Raw genomic sequence first — 26,935 nt, 5'->3', positions numbered from 1 at the left:
ACTAATAATAAAACGCTGAATTTTTTTTCTGATTGCACTGATACACTAAATTTATGAGGAGTGAGGATGCAGATTAGGAAAGTTTATAAAACCAAAAATTGTAAAGATGTTTGACTGTATTAATTGCAGTAAACTTTAGGATATATTGTTCAGAAGTGGTTCCACTGTGCATCAAAAATTAATATTTGATTTCTCTTACTGGAGAATTTTGGACACCACTTGACCAGCCTTGCCTCTAATTCTTTGTCAGTAAATAAAAAAGTAAGCAAAAAAGAAGATGACAAGTGGAATATGCTGTTACATGTCAAAGCCAAAATAATTTAAAAAAAAGACAAAAGTAGTAATTTCAAAAATATTTATAATGTTTTATTAATAGCATCCAAAGCCGCCTTACATTAACAAAAAGCAGTAGAGCTTTTTCATTGTTTTCCTACCAGTGCATTTCCAAGTCCAGGTGAAAAGCAAGAAACCAGTAAAGCTGCCACACCAGTGACATAGGCTGTCGGTTACAATGATGCACACCTTGTAAGTAGATCCAAACTGAGTATAATAGTAGTTCATAATTAAGTGTAGTAGTTCATACAAAAGCTGTAACCATGAGGAACTTTGGCCATTTCCACTTCTACAGTGTACTTCATTTCACAAAGTGTTGTAACAAAAATAACTTCTTAGAAACTGTAACGATAACTTAATCAAACGTTTTGCATCACTTTATTGGATATTCCGTGTTGGGTTTACAATTTATTACTATACTGTGTGTTGGCTATTACAATACTACAGTGGGTATGTGTATTACAGAAACAGTCATGAAATGTTTGGACCTGCTTATATATTTTACAAAATGAACCAAAAAAAATACAATAAAACTGCATCCCAAGTGGGTAATGTAAACGATTAAATTATAAAGTCTTTTCTTCAAAAATCAAAATACTTAAATGAAAAAGGTTTATAAAATGTAATAAAACATAAATTACATTTAAAGATCTGTACATGATTCATCTTGCAAGAAGAAGCACAAAAACAGCATCCTGTACAATACTGCTTATTTTGGTCTTCTAAAATTCAAAAATCCATTTTCACTAAGAAGGCAGGAAACTAACAAGGTTTTACATGCAATCTAGCACTATCCTCACTAAAATCAGGTGAGTTCATAACCCTGCAAAAAACTTTTTAAATGTAGAAATGTGTATCTTAAGCTCTTTTCTGTACTTGACAACCAACATGCAATATAAGTTGGATTGTTAAGTTAGTGCACAGCCTCTCATGTGTCTGCTTTTGGTTAACAATGTATTAAGGCTAGTTGCTGCTAAAAATATGCAGCAGTGAAGGAACTCATTCACAGAGGAAATCAACTGATCTCATTGGAAGTTTCTGCCATAGTCATTCTCTTTTTTTTCACGTTATGTTCCGTTTCCCTAATTTTCTGCCTATGTAATACAAACACGGAACAAAATTCTTAACTTGTTTTTTTCTGATTTAAAAAATAAACATACAATCTCTTGTCCATTATATCAAAGAGATAAATACTATATGCTAAGCTGTCCATCACATCCAGGGCACTTCTTCACACTCAGAGCAATGCTGCGTGCTACTGTAGTTTGACTCCTTTTTCTGTTATTGACTTAAGCACAATTCACTAAAATTACAATCACAGATCATGATATACATGATGTGCAATGCTACTCCGCAATATGTTGCACAGCAACAGTACATTATAGTAAAGCAGCCTCCCTCAAGAATGGTAGTCAATAAAAAAAATAGAAACAGCAATTCTATACCATCATGTTTGTAGCCATCAGATTTTTGCAACGATCAATAAACTTGGTATATCCTTACTGATGCATTTTATTTTATTTTTAGGTTTGGTCAACTGTGGCTAAAAAGTCAGATCAAAATGACTGATCTTAAGTCAAAGGGACTACAGTCTCCAACTGCACTGAAGTGATGTGAAACTTTCTCTTAGTAGTGAGTCCAATTTCATTAGGCTTCTGATTGAATCTCTGCTTCATCCATCTGAAGAGTGTCATTATCCCCCAGTAATTCTGTTTCTGGTACAGAACCCTCCTCCTCCTCTTCTTCCTGGACAGGTTTTTGGGCTATATCTTCTGCTCCATTATGTGTATCATCTGTACTCTCAGAGAGCAGAGCAGCCCTGTCTGCCACAGATGCATTGGAGGGTGCTGTTGTTACATAGCCTGTGCTGGTAGAACCACTCCCACTGTGATGGGAGCCTGGTTTTGGAATCATCTGTGGAGGCATTTGCTGTGGAGCCATTTGCATTGGGATTTGGACAGGGTAAAAATTTGGCAAGTAGGCGCCATATGCTGGCATCGGTTGATAGCCATTGACAGGAATGTAGAGCTGAGGAGGTGGGACCATTGGTCTGATCTGCCCTTTCATTGGTATGAACTGTGGTTGAGGGAAAGCTTGAGTTTTCTGTTTTGGTCCAACATACCTAGCATTGCTGATATTACTAACGGGGCTTGTGCTGAGAGAACTTGTTTGTGTGGTGTTGCTTGCCCCAGAGGTTTGTGCTGAGCTGTTGTAATTAGAAATGTTTCCCCATGTTCTTAGTCTATTGTGAATATCTTTAAATCTTGGTCTTCTGTTGGGGAATTCATTCCAACATTCCAACATCAAAGTGTATATCCATGTGGGGCAGTCATCTGGACACGGCAAAACCTGTCGATTCCTTATCATTTCAATGACATCCTGGTTAGAATAACCACAGTAAGGCTGCAGGCCATAGCTGAAAATTTCCCACAGAACAACTCCATAGGACCAAATATCTGAATCAACAGAAAATTTGCCATACATGATAGCCTCAGGAGACATCCATCGGATAGGAAGAAGGGAATTACCCATGAGTTTATAGTAATCAGCAGAGTAAACTTCCCTGAAAAGGCCTAAATCAGATATTTTCACATTAAGCTTATCAAATACCAATATATTTCTGGTGGCTAAATCCTTGTGAACAATATGATGACTTGAGAGGTATTCCATTCCTGCAGCTACCTGAGTCACAATGTGAAAAAAATCTGCTGGTTCCAGAGCTGATTTTACTGTCTTGTCATCATCAGTGCTGCCAACATCAGAATGGGGAGATCTCATAACTAAAAACTCATGGAGATCACTGTGGGAACAATAACTAAAAATCATGCTGATGGGCTGTTCTTTTGTCACTATTCCCAGCAAGCAGACAATATTTGGGTGCTGTAAACGTGATCTCATCATTGCTTCATGTTTGAATTCTTCCCGAAGAGCCAATTCTGCTTTGTCTTTGAGTGTTTTAATGGCAATAGCTTGTGTCTGTTCACCGGGCGTTGTTCCAAAGAGATGCCCCTTGTAGACTTTTCCAAATCTCTCTTCCCCTAGCTCTTCCATAAACCTCACAGTAGACAGATTGATCTCTTTAAGTTTAGTCTGGAAAAAAAAAATCAAGGTAATTCCTAGTGTTTTATAACACTACAATTCTCTTATAAAAGACAAAACTAATTATTATATGCTACCACAGGATGATGGTTTTGTCAAAATTAATTTTCCATTTATATTGTTGTATATTCAGCTAGATCTTAATTTTACTCATAACCCTGAAATGGAGGATATCATTATCCGAAGTCCAAATTTAAATGTGTTGGAAGGTGAGCATGATTATTTCAACTGATAGATACAAAAGACCAACCATATTTCTGCAAGTTGAAAAGATTATCAATTCTGGGTAAAATTGGCAGCTTTAGAAACAAGGGAGTACTTGTTTAACCATAGGACAATCAGACACTGTGTGGACTCCCCATACAGCTTTAACATTAAACCTTATTCCTTAATGGATTCATAAAATTAATACACAGTTTGATTCAACTGGCAATGTTTATTCTTTCAGCTGACAGTTTTCTGAACAGGTGTTGCCAACTGTACCAAATTGTGTATTGTCTTTTTGAACTAACATCGAATAAATACTAGGATAAAAATTCTACTTTAGATCTGAACAGAATTCTAACATGGAGACCTTTTAATTAGTCAGAAAATCATTCATATTCTGGAGGTTAAACTATTGACATTTATCAAAAATTTTAAAAAGTCATTTTGATTGTACTGTCTTTTGAGGTACCCAGGCTTAGAAGAATATTGTACATAGACTTTTCCATATCCTCTTCCCCCAGTCCAATGAGGGATTCAGCATTTTGGAAACCTAAGTAGAGTAATTCGGAAGGAAAACTGTTGCACATACTGCTTAAAACAAGCAAAACTACAAGCCATTACGGGGCAAAATTAAGAATAATCAGAAATATCAAGATTTCTAGTCACTGAAGTAAGAAGTCAAAGCAAAGAATGACTAGGAGTGCCAGTTACACATACAAATACAAACTACATAGAAATATTTTGGTATTATTGAAAACTGTATTGACTGTTGACATGGGTTCTCAACTTTGGGAGATACCCCCAAAGGACCTGATTTTCGTTAAGTTGGGTGCTTTGTAAACACTTTGAAAATCAGGCCTTTTACAGATGCCTCAAGTTGGCCAAAATGTGAGGCATTCAAAACCATGACTTTTTCAGAATCTTGGCCTTTAAAAAGTCTGCAAAAAATACCTGTTTGTGCTGATTAATAAGTGGCATTTCCATGTCCTGACTTGGAGATGCCATCAACTGGCGACGTTGGGGTGTAGCAGCAGATGCCTTTTGTTTGTTCCTACACATGCAGACCAAGAAGAAAAGGCAGGCAATAACCAAAGGAATGGCTATGCTGGGAACCAGAATGTAGAGGATCCCCATTTTGCTGTTGTCACGTGGACCTGTTGGGATTTAAATATTTATTGTTTTCAGGTGATGTTGGTTTTTAAAGTATTCAAAAGCAAAGGATATTAAAAACACTAGTGTGAATATTGAGACTTATCTTTAAACAAAAGAAGCAAATCACATGATTTTAAAACAGAAGTTATATTCTAAGTACAGGCTTTTAATTCCATCAGCCATAAACTAGTTTTCTGTCAAATATTTCTGAGAATTAATGTTGAATGGACATGGCAACTAGTAGGTTCAAGGATACTTTATGAAATCATTGGATCCATTTCATGTATAGTTTATTTTACATCTGAAGCACTATTATTGAACTTTCCCAGTACAGAAACTGCAGAATACAGACTGTTGTGCAATTGCATTAACTTGCTTACTGGATAAAGTACAGTGATTAGTCTTCATCATTACACATGCAGGCATGCAAGCAGAGTGATCTCAATGTGATAAACTGCAGAGTCACATGACAAACAGTCCTTATCATCCAACTTTAACCCTTTCATCAGCACTTTGCCCACTAATTTAACTCTGCCAACACTACTGTATTAGCCCATAAAATGTGGAATTCTCTCCCCGCCTCCAAATTATTTAGATGCCATTGAACACTTTGGTATCAAAGCAGTCTTGTTTCCCAGGCAGGTGAAGATGAAAAATAGTGTCAATATATTTAATAAAGGCTCTCTAAAGCATTTCTAAAACATTTTTTTGTAAAATGTGTGGCATATACAGAGTACAGGACAGCATGGTATGGTACATAAGCTTTTATTGGCACTCATTTGGGATACCTTATGAAATTTGTGACTATGCCATTTCTGAGTGCTTCCCTCCCAAACTCACACCAATAAAATCTTGATAACACATCATCATGTAATATACTTTTTTTCTTTTTAAGTCAAATCAAGAAAAAGTATTGAAGTGAGGTCAACCAGAAATTTTACATTTTACAGTTTTAATTTTTTAAGTACTGCCTGTCTGTAATGAAGCAACGTTTGTGAGGCTTTTACTTCACACCTATTGCAGCAGGATTGTGCCTTTCTCCTTGTTCTGCACAGTACTGAGCTCACCTTTGGCGCTCAAACTAACAGAAATGGCTCTAGATTGAATTCTATGCTAATGCACTGAAGTGAAAGGGACTGTACTAATGTGTCATTATAGGGCAGGACTCCATTGGGTTAACTATAACTAGGATGGCTTCTTGCTAATACTAATGCAACACTGATTCATGGGCATTTTCATTACTTCGTATTTAGTCTAGATGATTTATTTTAAAATCATGATCTGTATGGAGCCTTTGATTCTATGCTTTTGATTTTGTTTCCTATAACCAAGTATAATGCTTTATCTCCCTCTACAGGATATGTGAATTATCATCTCCTTTTTCTTATGCCAAAGATGGATAAAACCGACTTTTGTTGGTTTCTTGGCTTAGTACATCCACCTCAAGACCAGACTGAGAATCTGTGTTCTCCAAACTAAGATGCCCGAGAGAGAAACAGTAGCATAATGCTGAATGGTGTTACATAAAACCAAAATATTTCTTAATATATGTTCAGAGCAACACCAACTATATTAACCAAATCAGAAACCAAACTGTATACAGAAATATGATATATTACATGCATGTAATATTGTTAATTATTGTCTCTGTTTTTTGCTCCAGAAATACAATAAATAGACAGTACAGAGTTCCAGGCAACAAACTTTGGTCTGAAAACAACATTACAAACGTGTAACCAGAAACAATGGAAACCTTAGAATTGTAATTTTCTCTATGAGTGATACTCTAACAATAAGCAATATTTAAAACTGTAAAAGCTTTAGGACAGTAGTAAAGGGGAAAAAAGAGAATACATACTACAAGACGGTACTTCACACAGTTCCATGCGTAAGTTTTTATTCTGTGTAAAACACCAGGGACCATCCATCTGACTTCCAGGATTTCGGCAATATGCATGTCCACCTCCTAGCTCTGGAAACTGTGTGCTTGTCAGATCATGGTTATGAGGATGCTGGGAATTCCAATGCTGACAGTTGTGGCCTGATTTGGTGACACTAATGGTCCCTCTATAATCAGCTCCAGAGCCATTGTAACATTGGTGATCTGTAACAAGGGATTTCACATAAAATTAAAATCAATGAAGAGGACACTTTATTGCTGCTGGTCTCACATGCAGAACTTCACTCGTCAGAGGGAATGCCATGGACCCTAAGAAGCATGGGAAATTATGCTTGCTATTAGCCTCTGGAGCCAGATTTGATGTGCTGAGTTCTTCCCTAGCTTGGTTACTCTCTTTCCCCTGATCCCAGTTGCTTTTATTTTCTCCATTCCCTCTGGCTGGTATCTTTTCCAACTCCCTGGCAGATTTTGTCTCCCTCTTCCGCCACAAACACACCTCTGACTGATTCTGCTTCTCAGCTCCCTTAGACTAATCAGCTCCTAAGTACCTTTGTATTGCAATTCAAATGGTTACATTTCATCCTAATTGACTCCAACCAGCTCTACTCCACTGCCCCTGCTGCTTAATTCTGCTGATTGCTAGTAGAAGAAGCTGTACTGAGAGGATGGGAATTCAGACTAAGCTTAGCCAACTACGAATCTTGCCAGCTATCTACATATAGTCATGTTAGTCTAATGTAGCTGAGAGGTAAAACAGCATGTGAGTATGGCGATCAGTTACAGGGGAATGGAGTAGGAAGAGAAAAAGAGCAGTATATAACAACAACAATGAATCTAACCCTTGGATGCAAATATAACACCCACAGATGCATGTATCCAGTATAGCAAGGATCATTGCACTCCTAGCTTGATTTGCAGGATTAATAGTCCATATAAAAAGAATGAAAGTAAATTATCCTAAAATGTATAATTTCTTAACAGCCATTTCAAGTGAAGCTTTTGTGACCTACTTAAAGATTACTGAAATTCAAACAAAACCTACACATAGATGGATACAGAGTCTCAGCCAAGAGGCCAAGGACTGAACAGGGCAGGTGAGTGAACTCCACTCTCCCGACCCAGGGATTCTACAGAACAGAGTTTTGGTACACTGACAGTGGAATGGGGAAGCTTTCCCTTGTTTCTGGTGTACTTCTTGTGTGGATACAGGCCTTTATCTTCCAGAGTTGTCAATTCAGCAGCTTTCATGATCACTCAATTCCTCTAAGCTTCCCATCTAGCTCTATATTTCGCAACACTGCAGGTTATGATCAATATTATGTATTACAAAAGGCAATCAGATCTCCTTATGAAAACATTCAATATGACAATAAGTTTATATAGCTAGAGTCACTAAAGACCATCTCATTTCAAAATCTTGTCAGTGACAAGAGAAATAAAAAAGCTCAAAGCTTGAAAGATTAAACCTTACATCTGTTGAGCCGTTCTATAGGGATCCCAATTCTTATACAGTTGGCAGCCTCCAGAGTTTCAGGCAGTGGCAGATCCTCACACTTGGGCAGTTGTAGTTGCATCAGAATGAGGGGATTGGACCTAGCAATGTTATATTCCTGCCTACAGAGATCGTTTTCCAGAACTTCACATTCATCCCGACACAGCTCCCTTGGCTTGGGGGTCCGAGAGCGCTCATCACACAGTGGAAACACAAAGTGGCAGAACGATGGGATGGCAAACTGAGAGCACTGATCAGATAAATGGGTAGAAGTGCCAATCATGGTAAATGCAGCTGGAAATAAACAAAAATTATTGAATGAGAACTAGTACACAATAAACTAAACAAAACAAATAAAATAGTTTTTACGTTAAAGCAAAGCCTATCTACATTCAGTATCAGTGAGGTAGAGTGTGGGAGCTGGGCAAACAAACAATGCACAGAAAAATAGTGGAAAGGAAATATTGGCTAGACTTAATGGGGCAAACCCAAGTGCTGTTGTATCTTTAATGTCCATGCAGAGTGCACAGGACCTCAGTTTCTATGGTGTGATTCAAGACACCCTTACAGAGTAAACTATATGGTACTTTATTTATTTGTCTTAAGCTAGGTCTACACTGTGGGGGGAGGGAAGGGTCTTCAATTTACCTGGCCGTGAGGACGGCAGCGAGTCGACCGCTGCCGCTCCCCCGGCGACTTCGCTTCCGCCTCTCGCCACAGTGGAGTTCCAGAGTTGATGGCAGAGCGATCGGGGATCGATTTTATCGTGTCTATACTAGATGCGATAAATCGAGCCCCAATAGATCTATCATTAGCCGCCGATCCGGCGGGTAGTGTAGACATACCCTTAGAAGAATGAAGGACTGAACCAACCCTGTCAAGACTTGAATCTGTAGTGTCAAGGTTTCTGGTTAGGTCAAACCTGAGTTTAGATCACTAAGTCTCCGGCTTTCTCCAGACATTTTCATCAGTAAACCAGGCAATATGTATTTTCAATCCTTGCCAGAAAAAAGGAAGGATTCTGTTAACATTTGATGAGATTGTGCAATGAGAAGCCCGATTGCAAGTGCTGAGAAGAAATGCATATTGATAATCCCAAAGCACCAATCCTATTAAGGCACGTGTCATAACTCAGTAAGGACTTGATCCTCCCCTCAGGCACTGAACGCCTACACATTGCCATTTATCTGGAAGTTTTCTTCAACATTTTAAAGAAGAAGAGATAAATAATGATGTGCATCATGTATCCGAGGGATGAATCAAGCCCTAAATATAGAAATATTCCCACACAAAAAAATTAACTTTGAGTTAGGGTTGTTAGACTGTTTATTCCACCAACACAAACCACAAAAAGCAAGGAAATAAGCCGTTAAATCATTCAACGCCCCGTCTATGATCCACTCATCAGTTCCTCTCTTCAGCTTCACTATCATCCTTCCACCAACTATGCCAACTTATCTCTTTCTGAACAGACAATGTGCTGCTGCTTCAGCTTGAACCCTGTTTACTGGCTATATGTTCAGGTGCTTTGATTATTAACATAGGCTTTCGTCAATTCTATTGTAAGTAGTTCTGTAAGTGTCTCTCTACTGGAGTGTGCAAGTAAGTGAAGGATTGTTTTCAGACTGCAAAACAGCTGTAAGATTGTCTGTAAAGTTTGGGAGAAAATGTGAATGTAAATGGGTGATCTAATTGTTAGTGACTGTTCAAAATTTGGGAGAGACAAGGTGGGAGAAGTAATATCTTCTACTGCACAACTTCAATAACAGGCATTACCTCAGTCACCTTGCCTCTCCAATAGCCTGGGACGAACACAGCTAAAATTCTGCAAACAACTACATTTGGTAGTAATTTTTATGTAGATATTACAGATTTCAGATCTACATACATGAGTGATAGGTGTGTTATGATCAGGACTTGGTTTTGTTGGGGTGCTTAAAGAGAACAGGGTTGGGGGTGGAGACAGCAGGGCTGAAGTATACCTCTCAGATGTGCAGGAACATCAGGAACGTGTGCTTACTGGTGCACCAGAGAGCCAAGGCAGCAGTAGTGGGGAGCAAAGTATCTGCATAGAGGCCTTGGCTCTTGAAGGACTTTCTTATCAGCACTGTTGCCCTGGGGCAACCTTCCAGGCCTAATGCCTCAGCACAGAGACACTGGTTCCCCTCCACTCCAGACCTACTGCACAAAAAGGCTCTTCCTTCTATCCTAGTGGTTTTCAAACTGCGGGCCGTGACCCAATACTGGGACGCAGAATGTAAGGCACTGGGTCATGGTGCCTCTGGTCAGCATCACTGACTGGGCTGTTAAAAGTCCCATCAGCGCTGCTGGCCGGCTAAGGCAGGCTAGTCTCTACCTGTCCCGGCTCCGTGCTGCGCCCTAGAAGCAGCCAGCTGCAGGTCTGGCTCCTAGGTGGGGTCCACAGGGCTCTGTGCGCTATCCCCAACCCAAGCACTGGCTCCGCACTTCCATTGGAACCAGACAATGGGAGCTGGGGGAGGGGGACACGGTGACTGTGGGTGAGAGCTGCGCATCTCCGCCTAGCAGCTGGACCTGCTGCTGGCCGCTTCTGGGGTGCAGCACGGTCCGCAGTGCCAGGAGAGGCAGAAAGCCTGTTTTAGCACCTCTACTGTGCCACTGGCCTGGAGCCATCTGAGGTAAGCCCAGGCTCCAGTCCCTGTCAGCCCTGGTCCCGCCCCCCCCTCAACCCAGAGCCTTCTCCTGCACCCCAAACCCCTCACCCCCACCCCTAACCCAGAGCCCTGGCTCCCTCCCGCACCCCAACCCCCTGCCTTGAGCCCCCTCCTACACCCCAAACTCCTCATCCCCAGCTCCATTGGGTCGTGGGCATCCATTTTCTTCAACTGAGTCGCCAAAAAAAAAGTTTGAAAGCCACTGATATATCCCCTGCACATCCCTGATAAACCCTCATCTCCCCAAAGACCCACTCAACCCTTCAAGTTTCTCAATCTGCCTACTCCCCCAAAGTCTCCCTAGAAGCCATCCTCATATCCCCTAGCCGCTAGCCTACTTCCCTTATTCGCCAGGTATACTTATTTAATTCTTTTTTGAACCCAGTTATAATTTTGTCCTTCACAACATCCCCTGGCAACAAGTTCCACAGCTTGACTATGTGTTGTGTGAAGTACTTCTTTATGTTTATTTTAAACCAGCTGCCTATTAATTTCATTGGGCCATCCCTAGCTCTTGTGTTATGTGAAGGGGTAAATAACACTTCTCTATTCACTTTCTGCACATCATTCATGGTTTTATAGACTATTATATACCCTCCTTAGTCGTCTCTCTTTTCTATGATGAGCCAGTCTTTTTAATCTCACCTCTTATAGAAGCTGACCCAAACTCCAAATCATTTCTGTTGCCCTTCTCCATACTTTTCCCAATTCTAATATATCTTTTTGAAATGGGGTGACCAGAACTGCATGCAGTATTCAAGGTTAGGGCATACCATTGTGACATTATGATATTTTCCATCTGATTATCTATCCCTTTCATAATGGTTCCTAACATTCTGTTAGCTTTTTTGGCTATTGCTGCATATTGAGCAGATATTTGCAGAGAATTATCTAAGTAGACTCCAAGATCTCTTTCTTGAGTGGTAACAGCTAATTTAGACCCCCATAATTTTATACGTATAATGGCATTATGTTTTCCAATGTGAATTACTATGCATTTAAAAACATTGAATTTTCATTAGCCATTTTTTTGCCCAGTCACCCTGTTTAGTGAGACCGCATTGTGACTTTTCACAGTCAGCTTTGGACTTAACTATCTGGAGTAATTTTGTATAATCAGCAAATTTCACCACTGTTTTCACTGTTTACCCTCTTTTCTAGATCATTTATGAAAATATGTTGAACAGCATAGGTCCCAGTACAGATCCCTGGTGGGCCACCTTTCTCCATTGTGAAACTGACCATTTATTCCCACTCTTTGTTACCTATTTTTAACTATTAAGTGATCCAGGAGAGGTCTTTTCCTCTTATCCCATGACTGCCTACTTTGCTTAAGAGATTAGGGATCTCGTCAAAGGCTTTCTGAAAGTTCAAATGCACTGTATCGACTGGATCACCCTTGTCCACCTATTTGCAGAACCCCTACCAAAGAATTCTAATAGATTGGTGAGGCATGATTTCCCTTTACAAAAGCTCTTCCCCCAACATATTGTGTTTCTCTAGATGTCTGATAATTCTGTTCTTTACTATAGTTGCAACCAATTTGCCTGGTACTGAAGTTAGACTTACCAGCCTGTAACTGCCAGAATTGCCTCTGGAGGCTTTTTAAAAAAATTGGTATTACCTTAGCTACCCTCCAGTCATCTGGTACAGAAGGTGATTTACTGTGACAGAGAGCTGAGGGCTAGCTCTTGAGACAGCACTCTGGTCACTGTTAGTACTAATTACTAGGCTGTCGATTAATCACAGTTAACTCACGCGATTAACTCAAAAAATTAATCGTGATTAATCGCAGCTTTAATTGCGATGTTAAACAATAGAACACCAATTGAAATTTATTAACTATTTTGGATGTTTTTCTACATTTTCATATATATTGTATTCTGTGTTGCAATTGAAATCAAAGTGTACATTATTTTGATTATAGATATCTGCTCTGTAAAATGATAAAAATAAACTGTATATTTCAGTTCACCTCAGACAAGAACTGTAGTGCAATCTCTTTGTCGTGAAAGTGCAACTTACAAATGTAGATTTCTTTTTGTTATATAACTGCACTCAAAAACAGTGTAAAACTTCAGAGCCTACAAGTCTAGCATGGGACTAGATCTGGGAAGAAGGACTGGAACACCTACAGCCAGAAAGGACCCCAAAAAGATGAAGGAGGAGCCCAACAGAACTCTGGCAGGGGCTTAGGCCACAATGTATTTCCAATGTGGACGTGACAGACATATACATGGACTGTGGGTTTTCATGGTTTTGTGGGTAGGCTGAGACTCTTAGGCAGGGAAGAAAAAAGAAAGTACTGTGACTACCATCTTAGTAATGGTAAGAAGAAGGCACCAAGATAAGGAGGCGGCAAAAAATGGGTCTAGTGGACATAGCTTCATTCCTTCTGCTGATAAGGTGGGAGTTAATGAAACCACAGAGGATACTTCTTGGAGGTAGGGTCAAAACTGAATGTGTACATGAAGACATGAAATTCTGCCCTACGGCATAGGTGTCCCTGGAAGTCAAGGGGACATGAAGGTGGAAACATATAGAGGTAGTAGATGGATTGCCCCACTATCTTGTAGTGGGCTCAGAGGCCCAGGAGGGAAGAAATACAACCCGCAGAGCAAGGAAAAAATGTAGAGGAAATAAATGAAATTATAAGCCACAGACAAAGTGCGGACAGAGAAATCCCCACATTGAGGTCAAACAGTTATCAGACTCCTTATCTCCAGAATCTTGGGAAGAGGCATTCCTAAAACACTCTGAAGGGATGTGGGAAACAGAGGCCCAGGAGAACCAGGAGACTGAGGAGCAAGAATGGACTCCACCAGTGTTCCCTCTAATTTTTCCCACACATGAGCAGAATGAATTTTGTTACGTGCACCAATATGGAGGTGATCTGTGACACATCACCTTCATATTGCTGCACATAACAAAATTCATGGGGTGGGGACAAGGCCAAGGAGTTCAGAGTGTGGGAGGGGGCTCAGGGCTGGGGCAGAGGGTTGCAGTGCAGGAGTATGAGGGCTCTGGCTGGGGGTGCGGGCTCTGGGACAGGGATGAGGGGCTCAGGGCTGGGGCAGAGGATTGAGGTGTGGGCTCTGGGATGGGGCTGGGGATGAGGGGCTCAGGGATGGGGCAGAGGGTTGCAGTGCAGGAGTATGAGGGCTCTGGCTGGGGGTGCGGGCTCTGGGCCAGGGATGAGGGGCTCAGGGCTGGGGCAGAGGATTGAGGTGTGGGCTCTTGGATGGGGCTGGGGATGAGGGGCTCAGGGATGGGGCAGAAGGTTAGGGTGCAGAGGGACAGGGCTCTGTATGGGGGTGTGGGCTCTGCGATGGGGCTGGGAATGAGGGGTTTGGGGTGCAGGCTGCCTCGTGACTATGGCAGGGAAAGAGGACTCCCCCCAGCAGCACCTGGGCTGGGGGGAGAGAGGTGCCTCTCTCCACTACAGCAGCTCTGGGGCTGGGGCCATGGGATAGGCACCCCTCCCCTGGCCGCGGCAGGGCCAGGGCTGGGTTTGGGCTGTCCATCCCCTGGCTGCAGCAAGGACGGGGCTGGATTGGCAATTGTCAAGAAGAGTAAACTAAAAAAACAAAACAAAACAAGCAAACAAAAAACAGCACAGCACATCAGCTGTATTTTCTTTAAATTACAAGAGTTGGCAACACTGTGAATAACTGAATACTTCATACCACCACAAAATGTCAGACTACCACAGGTAAAATTTGCTCTTCAGTCCCTGAACAAGAGTATTTTATTCTTCAGTGAAGTAAAAATGCCTGCAAAGACCACATTGTTTACTTCAGTGAAAAAACAAACTTACTTTTCGTGTTAAATGATACAACAATATTGCTAATCCTGAGCATTCAAAAATCATGAGTCAGATCTCCAAAAATCATGAGATTGGCTTAAAATCATAAAAATTATAAATTTGGGGCTCTGTTTATTTGCCTTCTGAGTCTCTAGACTTCATGTTTACAAGCTCTTCTCCAGAGCCATAAATGCTGGGAAAAAAAAATTAAATGAAAACTGAGATTCTCAGATAATCACATGACTTTAGGAGATAAGATTTTAATTAAAAATACCTAATATTAGCTGGTTTTTGTTTAAAGTACAAGAGTTGGCAACCCTGAGCTAAATACTTCACGACACCACAAAATGTCAGACCACCATAGGTAAATTTTACTCTTCAGTTCCTGAACAAAAATTTCATGTAAGTATGTTTTGTCAGTTTTAGCTTTGGACAGTAGGTGTCCCTACTATCCATTCACAAAGAGGCATAAGTCTTCACTATACACTACACACATCTATGCAAGTACAAATTTTTTTTTTTTTAAGAGATTGCTTATTAGTTGAGGAACAGCTAACTAGCTCAATCCCCAAAATACTAAGATATTTGCTTAAAGGCTTTCCATATACACTGAATCTTCACAACAACTGAGCACATTGCAAAATCTATAGCAATTATTCCACAGGGTATTTAGTAAACATTTCTCAAAATTCATATACTTTTAAAATACTATTTAGTCATGACTTCTTATGACCACCTATACATGCACTAAGGCTCCAATCCTGCAGTTGTCTCTGCATGGTGGATCCCTGCTCCTGCACACAGCCACATGGAAATCAGCGGCACTCCAGGCAGGAACAGGGCTAACACCTACACTGATCTAGTTGCAGGATCTGGGTGTAAGTGCTGTATCAAACTTGTTAATAAATAAAACTGACATCAACTCCCCTAAAAACATAATTCCAACCCCAGGCCTGCACACCAAACTTCCTCCCTCCCCACCCGCCCCCAACACCAATATTACTCAATCAGCATGAGGAAGACCACATATATATGCCAACAAATTTTACTTGATCAAAAAATAGCTACATTTTCTGGAAAACCTCACTGCAGCAAACATGTTAATCCTTTTCTTAAGAGATCAAATATACAGTGATGATGGTGAGCTAAATGGTAAAAAATAGGATTATGTCTGGTTTGCTTTGCTCCTGAGAGGTGTACGGATTTATCTGACTGCTCTAGCAAAGGGGCATTGGAATCAACTGTTGCTAATATCACTGATCATTCTGGTGTGGTTCTGTGAAGAAACTGAATGTTCATTTACTGTGCCAGAAAAGTAATTAAACTTTTGAACACCAAGTGTTGCTGAGCCTGTACCAAAATGGTGTTCAGAGAAAGAATTTGAAGGGGCAGAGCATGGAAAGGTCATTACTTATTTTATATAAACCAGTGTTAAATCAGAACTCTACTGGGATTTTGCAGTAAAAGGGAGGAAGCCCAAGGACAAAGTCACCACAACAGTTTTTCATCACACTAGAATGTACCTGGACTTTTTAAAATGTACTTCCATTTCAATCTATCATTTAAAATGCACCAATATAAATTACAAGCCGTTAAGGAGTCAAGCCTTTGACACTTCACTTAAGGTGAAAAATGATTTTCACATGATAGCAGATTTTTGGCCTGTAAAACAAAGTTTTCTGAATACAAGACAGAGAAAAGGGATTGCTTATTCAAACCTTACTATAAGGGTAACTTGTCCATTAGACTTATCAATTATGTGGTAATAAAACTAGTACTGTTGACATTTGAACGGGATACTGGAACAAATTATTATTGTCCTACTAGAGGCATATAATCCTACCAGTAATTCGGTTTTCAATTTCTCCTTGCATCTGGAGGGAGTCCACGTAAATGGTCCTGTTTCCAATGATTCGTGCACATGCAATTCCTCTGTAAGGCTGACAGAACCCGTCTTCATGGTAATCTTCTCTGCAAAAGACAAGGGGATTCTATAAGTGCATCTCCAGATGTCCAGCTGTCCTCAATGAATTTTTAAGAAATATATTCTTAAAATGACTTAAATCTGAAACTCTTCAGTACTCCAGGTGCTACTGCCTCCACTCTGCCTACTTTCACACCACTTTGGAAGTATTTATGGGGGCACCACTGCAAACATCTAATTCAAGAAAGAAAGTAAAAACCAAGAATAATCTCAAAGTTATATGCTAATGGTAATGGGATTTGACATATGAACCTAATAAAAGCGGTTAGACTGAGACAGTAATATAGATCATGTTACACATCCTCATGCATTTCTGGCATCTGACTGCATTGAATACGATTAGGCAAGCAGTTGGTTCTTGTCTCCCACCTCCTTCTACAATTCTTTACTTCCTTAAGAAAATAGCAAAATAGGACTTACTCAAGATTCATTTAAAATATGGCATAATTCTGAACCAAGAGTCGGATAAACAGAATGAAAAGAATCAGTGGTTAACTTCTTTTCTCCTCCCTTTGTTTCGATTCAGTGTTAAATTCCTCCCCTCCACTCCTCAGCCAAATTCTGATCTTTCTTACATGAATATATCATTATTATTAATTATTTGTATTATTGTAGCACCTAGGCTAAATATAACAACTTGAATGCAGTTGCTCTAGATTAATACTGGTATAATCAAAAGCATAAATTGCTTCTTTTAACTAAGGAATCACTTTAAAAACATGGGATGTCAATCTGTCTCATTTATTATCCTATTGTAGGTCACCAGCTGTTTTTCCTCTGCCAGTAATGCCAGCCTAGATCACCCACCTGTTTGTTTCTTCCACAAACATCTTCACTCTTTTTCCCATGCCGCCTTCTTATAGGTGGAAGAAATTCCCAGTCAAAATATGTAATGCCACAAACTTATCTTCCTTAAAACTCATTCCTGTCATAATATGTTCAGAAAGCTGCCATCTAATAATGGCTACGTGTGGTGAGCTAAGAACTGCACACAGCGCTACTCTGCCAAAAACAGTCCATTGTTTTTGTTACCCAATCCTATAGACAATGAGTCTGGAGGGGAGGGAGAGCTACCTGAGAACAGAGGAGAGGCAGAAAGCTCAGCAGAGACTTCCCTGAGCTCCTCACGTTCCTCACCACAGTCCACAGATTCCTCATGGTAAAAACAGTTCATCTCAAAACCCCAAAGTAAAACAATGTCACAACGGAACATATATTCAGTCCCTTAGGAATGAGGGGAAAAACCAGTATGATAAGTATAAGTTAGGCTCAGAAGCAAGGGCTTGACTCTAGACAGAGGTAGCCATGAGCTAGGGTAGGACTCTGAAGGAAGCAGGCCTGGTTGAACGCTCTTCTGCAGGAAGCCCTCTTGTGGGAGACCTGACTTGGGGCTATGAAAGAAGACTCATGGGAGATAAGCAGATATCTTGGAACTCTCAGGCAGATGGCCTGGAAAATGGGAACCTCGAACAGAGACTAATGGTACTGGGACAGTGTGGTTAATGAGAGTTGGTAACCTGTGAACAGTGACATGTGAATGGGACTGAAGAGCTTCTGCATTGTAAACTTGTTTTACTTCAGGGTTTTGAGACTAGTAGCAAAAATCCCAATGGCCTGGGATGGGGCACTAGATGGGGAGGGCTCTGACTTGCTACAGAAAATTCTTTCCCAGATGTCTGGCTAGTGGATCTTGCCAACATGCTCAGGGTTCAACTCACTGCCATAAAGGATTGGAAGGAATTTTCTCGCAGGTCAGACTGGCAGAGACTCTGGGTTTTATTTTGATTTTTTATTTATTTATTTTGCCTTTGTCATAAACAGATAGCTAAGGGTTAATGTCTCTTTCACCTGGAAAAAAAAGTAACCTGACCAGAGGACCAATCAGGAAACCGGATTTTTTCAACTCTGGGTGGAGGGAAGTTTGTGTCTGAGTTCTTTGTCTTCTGCCTGAATCTCTCTCAGCTAGAGAAGGATTTTTCTATTTCCTGCTTTTCTAATCTTCTGTTTCCCAGTTGTAAGTACAAAGAGATCAAATAGTGAGTTATATGGTTTTTTTCTTTTGTATTTACATGTCTATAGTTGCTGGAGTGCTTTAAATTGTATTCTTTTGAATAAGGCTGTTTATTCATATTTCTTTTAAGCAATTGACCCTGTATTTGTCACCTTAATACAGAGAGACCATTTGTATGTATTTTTCTTTTTTTTATATATAAAGCTTTCTTTTAAGACCTGTTGGAGTTTTTCTTTAGTAAGGAACCCCAGGGAATTGGGTCTGCAGCTCACCAGGGAATTGGTGGGAGGAAGAAGTCAGGGGAAAAACCTGTGTGTGTTAGATGTACTAGCCTGACTTTGCATTCACTCTGGGTGAGGGGGGAAGAGAGATTGACTCTCGGTAATTCTGTTCTCCAGGCTGGGAACGGGGAGGGTGGAATCCCTCTGTTTAGATTCACGGAGGTTGCTTCTGTGTATCTCTCCAGGAACACCTGAGGGGGGGGGGAAGGGAAAAGGTTTATTTCCCTTTGTTGTGAGACCTCAAGGGATTGGGTCTTGGGGTCCCCAGGGAAGGTTTTTGGGGGGAACCAGAGTGCCCCAAAAACACTCTAATTTTTTGGGTGGTGGCAGCAGTACCAGGTCCAAGCTGGTAACTAAGCTTGGAGGTTTTCATGCTAACCCCCATATTTTGGACGCTAAGGTCCAAATCTGGGATTAGGTTACTGACAGCCTTCCTCTGCAACATGGGGTATGGGTCACTTGCTGGCTCAAACTGGAGCAAATGGTGGATTCTCTGTAACTTAAGTTTTTAAATCTTTTAGTTTTTAAGTCATGATTTGAGGACTTCAGGAACGCAGCCAAAGGTTATGGGTCTTTTACAGGAGTGGATGGGTGAGGTTCTGTGGCCTGTGATGTGCGGGAAGTCAGATTAGATTATCACAATGGTCCCTTTTGGCCTTAAAGTCTCTGAGTTTAACTGTTTTTACCATATGGAATCTGTGGACTGTGGTACCTTATGTGAATAAAAGGATCTGAACTTGCTCCTGAGACAGACACTCCTTTTCATGGGTGAATAAAGGGGAAACTGAGGGAAGCAAACCTGTTGCACTGTGGTTTCCCACAGGAGGGGCCACTTTATTATAGACTGCCATTTATTACATATTTGCCAAGTGCCTAACATAATGGAGTCACCCCTCTGACCTGGTTGAAGCTGCTAAGCCCTACCACAGTATACATATTGAACATTAATAAAATAATATTTCATCCACAAATGCTGAATGCAGATTAACTACCACAAAGACATTTTACTTTTCTCCAGTGGGAACAAAGGACAGGTGGAGTCAGAAGCTTTCAGGACAAGTTAATTGCCACAATGAACAGCTTTCAGTTGCACACTTATTATTGTATTAAAACCTCATTTTCTAACAATTCCTAAATACTCCGAGAGTCCAAAAAAATCAAAGTGTTGCACAAGCTGCACAGTCAGCCCAGACCACCCCAATAGGAAGTCAATGATCTCCATAATGAGCTGCATGAATATGAAACACTTGTTTGACCTCTTTCCCTAAGGCATAGTTCAAACACTGATCATGAGAAACAAAGTCAGTTAAAAGAGCTATGTGTAACCATATCTCACCCTCCTGCTCCACCTCTCTGCCAGCATAAAGAATCTGAAGGAATAAGTAATCTAACTAACAAGGTATTGGTGACAAGAACAGTATGATCACTCAGGTTCTATTTATTTCTGTCAGAACTTGCAAATACAGTTCAGTTATGGTGTATATATATAGATGTTAATACATATTTTCTCTGCGGAATGTTGTAGTCAACTACTGATTAAACCGAAATATGGTCGTTATCTTGGATGGGCACAAAAATTAACAGTAATCTGATGTTAGAGGTTCTGACAGAAGCAAGACTCTTGTTATTCAAATACCATGTTCCACATGAATCCTTTATAACTCTCTAATATAATCCAGGCAAAGCACTAAAATAAGTCTGGCTAGTCTGGCTGACAACTTCAAAGAAAACGATCTCAAATGCTTATGGGTCAATATACTAAGACATAAAGCACAAAATGGAATATTAGCTGGGGAAAAGGATGACTGGTTCCTTATGCACCTACCTAGAAGGTGAAGGGGAAAAAGCTGCATGATCACAGGGGACTTCAGTTTGAGTGACACAAGCTTGAGGTATCATGTTGCCAGTACTAAAATATTATTGGAATTTCTATATATTATACATGATATTATCCTAACCCAAAACATGTTGCAATCAACACAGGAGAATTGTATATTAGACCTAATCTTGCCATATAAAGAGGTATTGATCACAGAATTAAAAATTAGTGGTAGCTTAGGTACAAGTGATCATGACTTGATATTTATAATGTGCAAACAGAATAAAGTGCAACAGTAAAAAAAAAATGTACGCGCGCGCACACACACACACACACACACACACGGGGTGCTATAAAAAGGCCAATTTCACAAAGCTGAAAACAATTCTGAGCCGAATCAGCTGCAAGGAAGAATTTAATCAGAAAAATGTGGAAGATAATTGGGAATAGTTTAAGAACATTTTACTACTCTCTCTCATCTATATACACACACAAAATAAATAAAAGAATGGGGAAGTTGAATGTAATGAATATAAATCAGAAGCTAGGAATTACAGAAAATCGATAAGGGAAGCAAAGAGATACAAGGAGAACTCTATGGCCAGCAGAGTTAAGGACAATAAAAAAGGATATTTAAAAGTATATTGGAAACAAAAAGAATCCTAATGATGGTATTGGTCCATTGCTAGATGGAAAAGACAGAATTATCAATAATAATGCAGAAAAGGAAGAATTGTTCAATAAATATTTATGTTCTGTACTTGGGAAAAACAGCTGATATAGTCTTATTATATGATGGTGATAATACTTTCCGTTTCACTGGTATCTCAGGAGGATGTTAAACAGCAGCTACTAAAGTTAGACATTTTTAAATCAACAGGTCCAGATAACTTGCATCCAACAGTTTTAGAAGTGTTGGCTGAGAAGCTTACTTGACTGCTAACATTGACTTTCAATAAGCCTTGAAACAATGGGAAGTTCCAGAAGACTGGAAGCAAGATAATATGTGCCTATATTTAAAAAGAATAAAAACAGGATGACCTGGGTAATTATAGACCTGTCAGTCTCGCACTGATTTAGGGCAAGACAATGAGGCGGCTGATATGGGGCTTGATTAATAAAGAATTAAAGGAGGTGTAATATAATTAATACCAATCAATGTGGATTTATGGAAAATAGATCCTGTTAAACTAGTTTATCTTTGGTAGATGAGATTACTAGTATAGTTCATAAAGGTAAGAGTGTTGATGTATATACTTAGATTTCTGTAAGATTTGATATTGCACAACTTTTTGACTAAAAATCTTCAATGACATAGAAATTAATATGGCACATTAAATGGACTAAAAGCTGCCTGACATCGAATGGGTGTGTTTCTAGTACAGATCTGGCAGGGATTGGTCCTTGTCCCTATGGTATTTAACGTTTTTATCAGTGCCCTGAAAGAAAATATAAAATCTTCACTGATAAAGTTTGCAGATGACACAAAAATTGGGAGAGTGGTAAATAACGAAGACAAGTCATTAACACAGAGTGAGCTGAATTGCTTAGTAAACTGGACACAAGCAAATAATATGTGTTTTAATACATTTAAATATAAATGTATACATCTACGAACAAAGAAAGTAGGCCACACTTATAGGACGCGGACTCTGGGAAGCAGTGATACTGAAAAAAAGATTTGGAGCTCATGCGGGATAATCAGCTGAACATGAGCTTCCACTGTGACACTGTAGCCAAGAGAGCTAATGCAAACCTGGGAGGCATAAACAGTGGAATCTTGAACAGGAGAAGTTATTTTACCTCTGATTTTGACACTGGTTTGACTGGTGCTGGAGTACAGTGTCCAATTTAGGTGTCCACAATTCAAGAAGGATGTTGATACATTGGAGAGGGTTTAGAGAAGAGCCAAAAGAATGATTAAAGGATTAGAAAACATGCCTTATAGACTCAAGCAAAATCTATTTAGCTTAACAAAGAGAAGGTTAAGGGTGATTTGATCAGTCTATACGTACCTACACAGGGAAAATCGACATTAATAAAGAGCTTTTCAGTGTAGCAGAGAAAGCTGTAACATGATCCAATGGCTGGAAGTTGAAGTTAGACAAATTCAGACTGGATATAAGACATACAGTTTTAATAGTGAGTAATTAACCATTGGAACAATTTACCAAGGGTTGTGGTGGATTTTCCATCACTGACAATCTTTCAATCAAACCTGGATTCTTTTTCTAAAAGATCTGTGCTAGGAATTATTTTGGGGAAGTTCTCTGGCCTGTGTTACACAGGAAGTCAGAACTGATTATCACAATGGTCCTTTCTGGCCTAGGAAACTATGAACTTATGAGTAGTAGTGACTTTGAGTACTATGCTACATTTAATTTTGACAAAGGTAGCAATGTTCTACAAAGCTACAGAAATGGCAGCACAGATGGGCCCCTCCACGAGTAATATTCGATTAATTTCACTCAGCTGCACATATACTCAGAATGGGGCATAACATATGGGACAAAAGTACAGGGGGAATTGTTGAAAGAAAACAAGAGGGGCTTCATTCTCCATTCAAGCAGAGTTCTTTGGAGTCACATGAAGCTTTTGATATTTGTCCCAAACCAGATGCCAGTAACTGAATTTCTGGATGGAGCAGAAGTGAGAGTGGCTGAAAACAGGCAGAAAGGCAGCCTCTTCAATTTTCTGCTGCTTGAGCTGAAAAGGTTACTCTGATCAGTGTTACAAGAGCAAATCTTAAACTTAACTCAACAGTCCATGACGGCTCAGTTTGTCCCAGGCTACTAAAGTCCTAAAGATGAACTGCAAACGAAAAACGTTTTTGCTTTTGTCTTTTACTAATTCTTTATGTATGTTTAAAGATTACTTCACTTTTCCCAGGTTGTTACTGTTGGGGTTTTGTTATTGTTGCTCTCTTTTGCTTTCTACTTGTTTTTAACAGAGAGGTATCAGGAAGACTAAAAGTCTTTACTTCCTGCTTTGTTTGTTTGGCTTTTTTGCTAAAAAAACTCTCTCAAAGTCTGCAGACCTGTAGCAGGAATTTCTCAGGCCTGGTCTACACTACATTGTAAGGTTGACATATGCTGCCTTGCATTGACCTAGCTATGGAAGTGTTTTCATTTATATTTGGTTCCCATTGACATTAAGTGCCTCTCTACACCAATTTAGTAATGCCACCGACATGAGGTACATAGAGTCATGGTCAATGTAATTACGTCATCACACTGTCAGTGTAGATGCTGCGTTGCTTATGTTGACTCCTGAATGCCAGCAACAGTCATCTCACAATGCCTGACACTGACAATACAATTGATACAAGCACTCCTGGTGAGGACATGCACTGCCAACACAAGGAGCCAAGTGTGCACACATACAAGCAATTTAATAACTGCAGTGGCTGTATGCCAACGTAAGTTCAGTCAACAGTTTTGTAGTGTAGACATGGCCTTAGTGTTTCATTAAAGGGGAGATGCAATGCAATTTTTCTTCAAAGAGAATTATTCTCCCAAGTGTTTGTCTCTAGTTTTAAACAAACAATCTGACTGAACATTCCCATTTCTCTTAACACCCAGTTTCAGTCTCTGGTGATGAGGGAGGACAACCTTTTGTGGGGAAAAGGTGGGGGAGGTGGGAAATAAAAACCAAGAAACACCAAGGTTTGTCTTTATGCATCGTAAGAAAAGAAAATGGTCTTGTTAACTTTTGCAGCTGATGTTCAACTCATGCCAGGCTCACAGGGCCTGTTAGAAAGTAAAGAGGGCTCAGCACTGATAAGGGAGTGCAGGGGGTGGAGTTAGCTCTTTATCACACACACATTACACCCTGGTTAAACACAGTCTCTCTTCCAACTGCTATCCTACAACTTTGAATCTATGAAAGGAAGAAAACATATATGCAATATGGGGAAAGCATGTGTTTTATGCAATATGGGGAAAGCTAACAATAAACAAAGCCCTAGATTCCGGCTATCTTCCCACTGGGGTGGCATGTCAGGCCCCAAAAAACCTTTTGTGTGCTATGGAAACAGGAATTTTATAAGAGATCTTTTGAAATAATTTGTTATCCAGAACTGAAAATATCCTCAATTACTGTTGTTTAGTTAAACATTTATTACATCCATAGAAATAATCACATTGCAATCATGTAATATCAACTGTACTTAAAAGATTATAGAACCATATAGCTTCATGCAAACATACATCTAATTTGAAATCTTTACAATTTATAAAATCCTGCGTGTACTACAGGCATTGCATAAATATAGTGAACCCACTATTACATACTATTTCCACTACTATTATTAATATTAATCATGTTTATTATGTAGTGCCTAAGGATCAAATCAAGAATGGGGCCTATTGTGCTAGGGACTGTACAAACACAGAGTAGCAGAGCCCTGATGAGTTCACAATCTAACTAGACAAGACAGGCAGGGTGGAGGAAGGGGAATAACACACTGTGATGGCACCAAGCAGCAGGTTAGTGCCACAATTCCTTTTTCTGGGGGGTGGGAGGGGAGAAGGGGGTTTAGTAAGGAGGAGATCAGCTAATTGGGCAGAAAAGGGAAGGGAGAGGGGACACTGAAGAGAAGGGGAGTGAGGGAACAGGGCCGGGGAGAAGGGAGCCTGAGCAACAGGTGTGGAGTGAAGAGACTGCGAGAAGGTTGCAACAAACAGCCAACCAGCACAGTGCAGTGATGGTGTTTTCCTCATGGTGGCCCCCTGCAAAGCTCAATTCTGGGGCCCCTACCAGTGTTTCTGCCAGTCACGCTGGGTGGGGCTTGTGTCCCTGCACCATCACGCTGGGCAGTGTTTGTGATTCACTTTGGCTTTCATTTTGCCACCAGGGACAAGTAACTGAGTAACTCTATTGGGGGCCAACTCACTGCCTCGGACCCCCTGCAATTGCATGGGTTGCAGGTGCCTAATGCTGCCACTGAGAATAGAGCAGAGACACTCCAGTCAAAACTGCAGCAAGTTCTCTGAATGTCCAAAGATCCCTGCTTTGGCTGCTGCTGCTCCTCTGGGCTGGAGTCTCTGGCTGGCTCCTCTTCAGTTTTTCTGAAGCCAGGAGGAGCAGGAGAGGCAGCAGGAGACGGGAGGCATCACCTGAGTTCTAGTGCCCCCAAAGTGGGGGTAAGGGAGTGTTTCTGCTGCACTGTTCTGGAACCAGAGGTGCTGAGGGGAGGGGTAGCTCCACCTGGCCCCCATTTTACTCTCTTCCCCTAGTGCAGCAGTCCCTGCTTAGACTGCTTCTAGAACTGTTCTTACCGTCTAGAGTCTCTAAATATTAATTTTTCTCTTACTTAATTGGCCTCTCAGAGTTGGTAAGGCAACTTCCACCTTTTCATGCTCTCTGTATGTGTATATATATCTCCTCACTATATGTTCCATTCTGTGTATCCGAAGAAGTGGGCTATAGCCCATGAAAGCTTATGCTCAAATAAATGTTAGTCTCTAAGGTGCCACAAGTACTCCTGTTCTTTTTGCGGATACAGACTAACACGGCTGCTACTCTGAAATCTAAATATTACTTTAACTGTATAGATGATATACCACCACTAGACAAAGACATCAAAGAAAAGACCTACAAAACAAAGAGGCCTTTCTTAATGGAAAAGCTGAAATGGTGAAAAGAATAAATATGGACAGAATGTAACACATGATAACTGTAACACAATCTATTGTACACAACTGTCACAGGTGAACAGGCTGGAGGGCATATTAGAGGAAAATGTCCTAACGACTGACGAGTGACTCATGGAAACTTCATTCTATATTAAATTCCTTTCCTGGAGGTAAATAGGAATACAGAAGCCAATTAGAGCCTAAAGTGGGCATGCACTTGGTGTCCCTGACAATCAAGAGGATCAGACTCTGTGGCTTTTGTTGAAAAATGTAGAATATTCCTGGTTTAAATTTGGATGTTAAAGATATTTCATATGTTAATACATGTTACAAAATCCCAGCCAGAACATCAGGCAACAGGAGCACACATGATAGCAGACAGGTTTTACATAGATGTTTCACAGAAACATGATGATTTAGAGATTTTTAACTATCAAACAAAAGGGTTCGTTTTGAAAGCAGGCACTCCTAAGTGGAACCTAATATTTGCTAATAAGAGCTTTTCTTCTTTCTGTCTTGGTCC

At 40.2% G+C, this 26,935-nt stretch overlaps 1 protein-coding gene across 4 annotated transcripts in view; it reads right to left on the bottom strand.

The window, feature by feature from the left end:
* Positions 1-344: 344 nt before the first annotated feature.
* The window catches only part of ROR2 (receptor tyrosine kinase like orphan receptor 2), a 223,833-nt gene continuing 197,242 nt past the window's right edge, over positions 345-26,935 (bottom strand). For all 4 annotated transcript variants that reach the window (XM_050945658.1, XM_050945661.1, XM_050945659.1 and 1 more), the window contains exons 5-9: positions 16,525-16,652; positions 8,163-8,477; positions 6,650-6,895; positions 4,591-4,793; positions 345-3,423 (exon numbers count right to left, since the gene is read on the bottom strand). In XM_050945658.1, the coding sequence (XP_050801615.1) occupies positions 1,981-3,423; positions 4,591-4,793; positions 6,650-6,895; positions 8,163-8,477; positions 16,525-16,652 (2,335 nt within the window). In that variant the 3' untranslated portion in view covers positions 345-1,980. The remainder of the gene's footprint in view (positions 3,424-4,590; positions 4,794-6,649; positions 6,896-8,162; positions 8,478-16,524; positions 16,653-26,935) is intronic.

Source organism: Gopherus flavomarginatus, chromosome 3 (genome assembly GCF_025201925.1).
Source record: "Gopherus flavomarginatus isolate rGopFla2 chromosome 3, rGopFla2.mat.asm, whole genome shotgun sequence".
NCBI classification, from domain to species: domain Eukaryota; kingdom Metazoa; phylum Chordata; order Testudines; family Testudinidae; genus Gopherus; species Gopherus flavomarginatus.
This window is presented reverse-complemented; position numbering and strand designations above follow the sequence as displayed.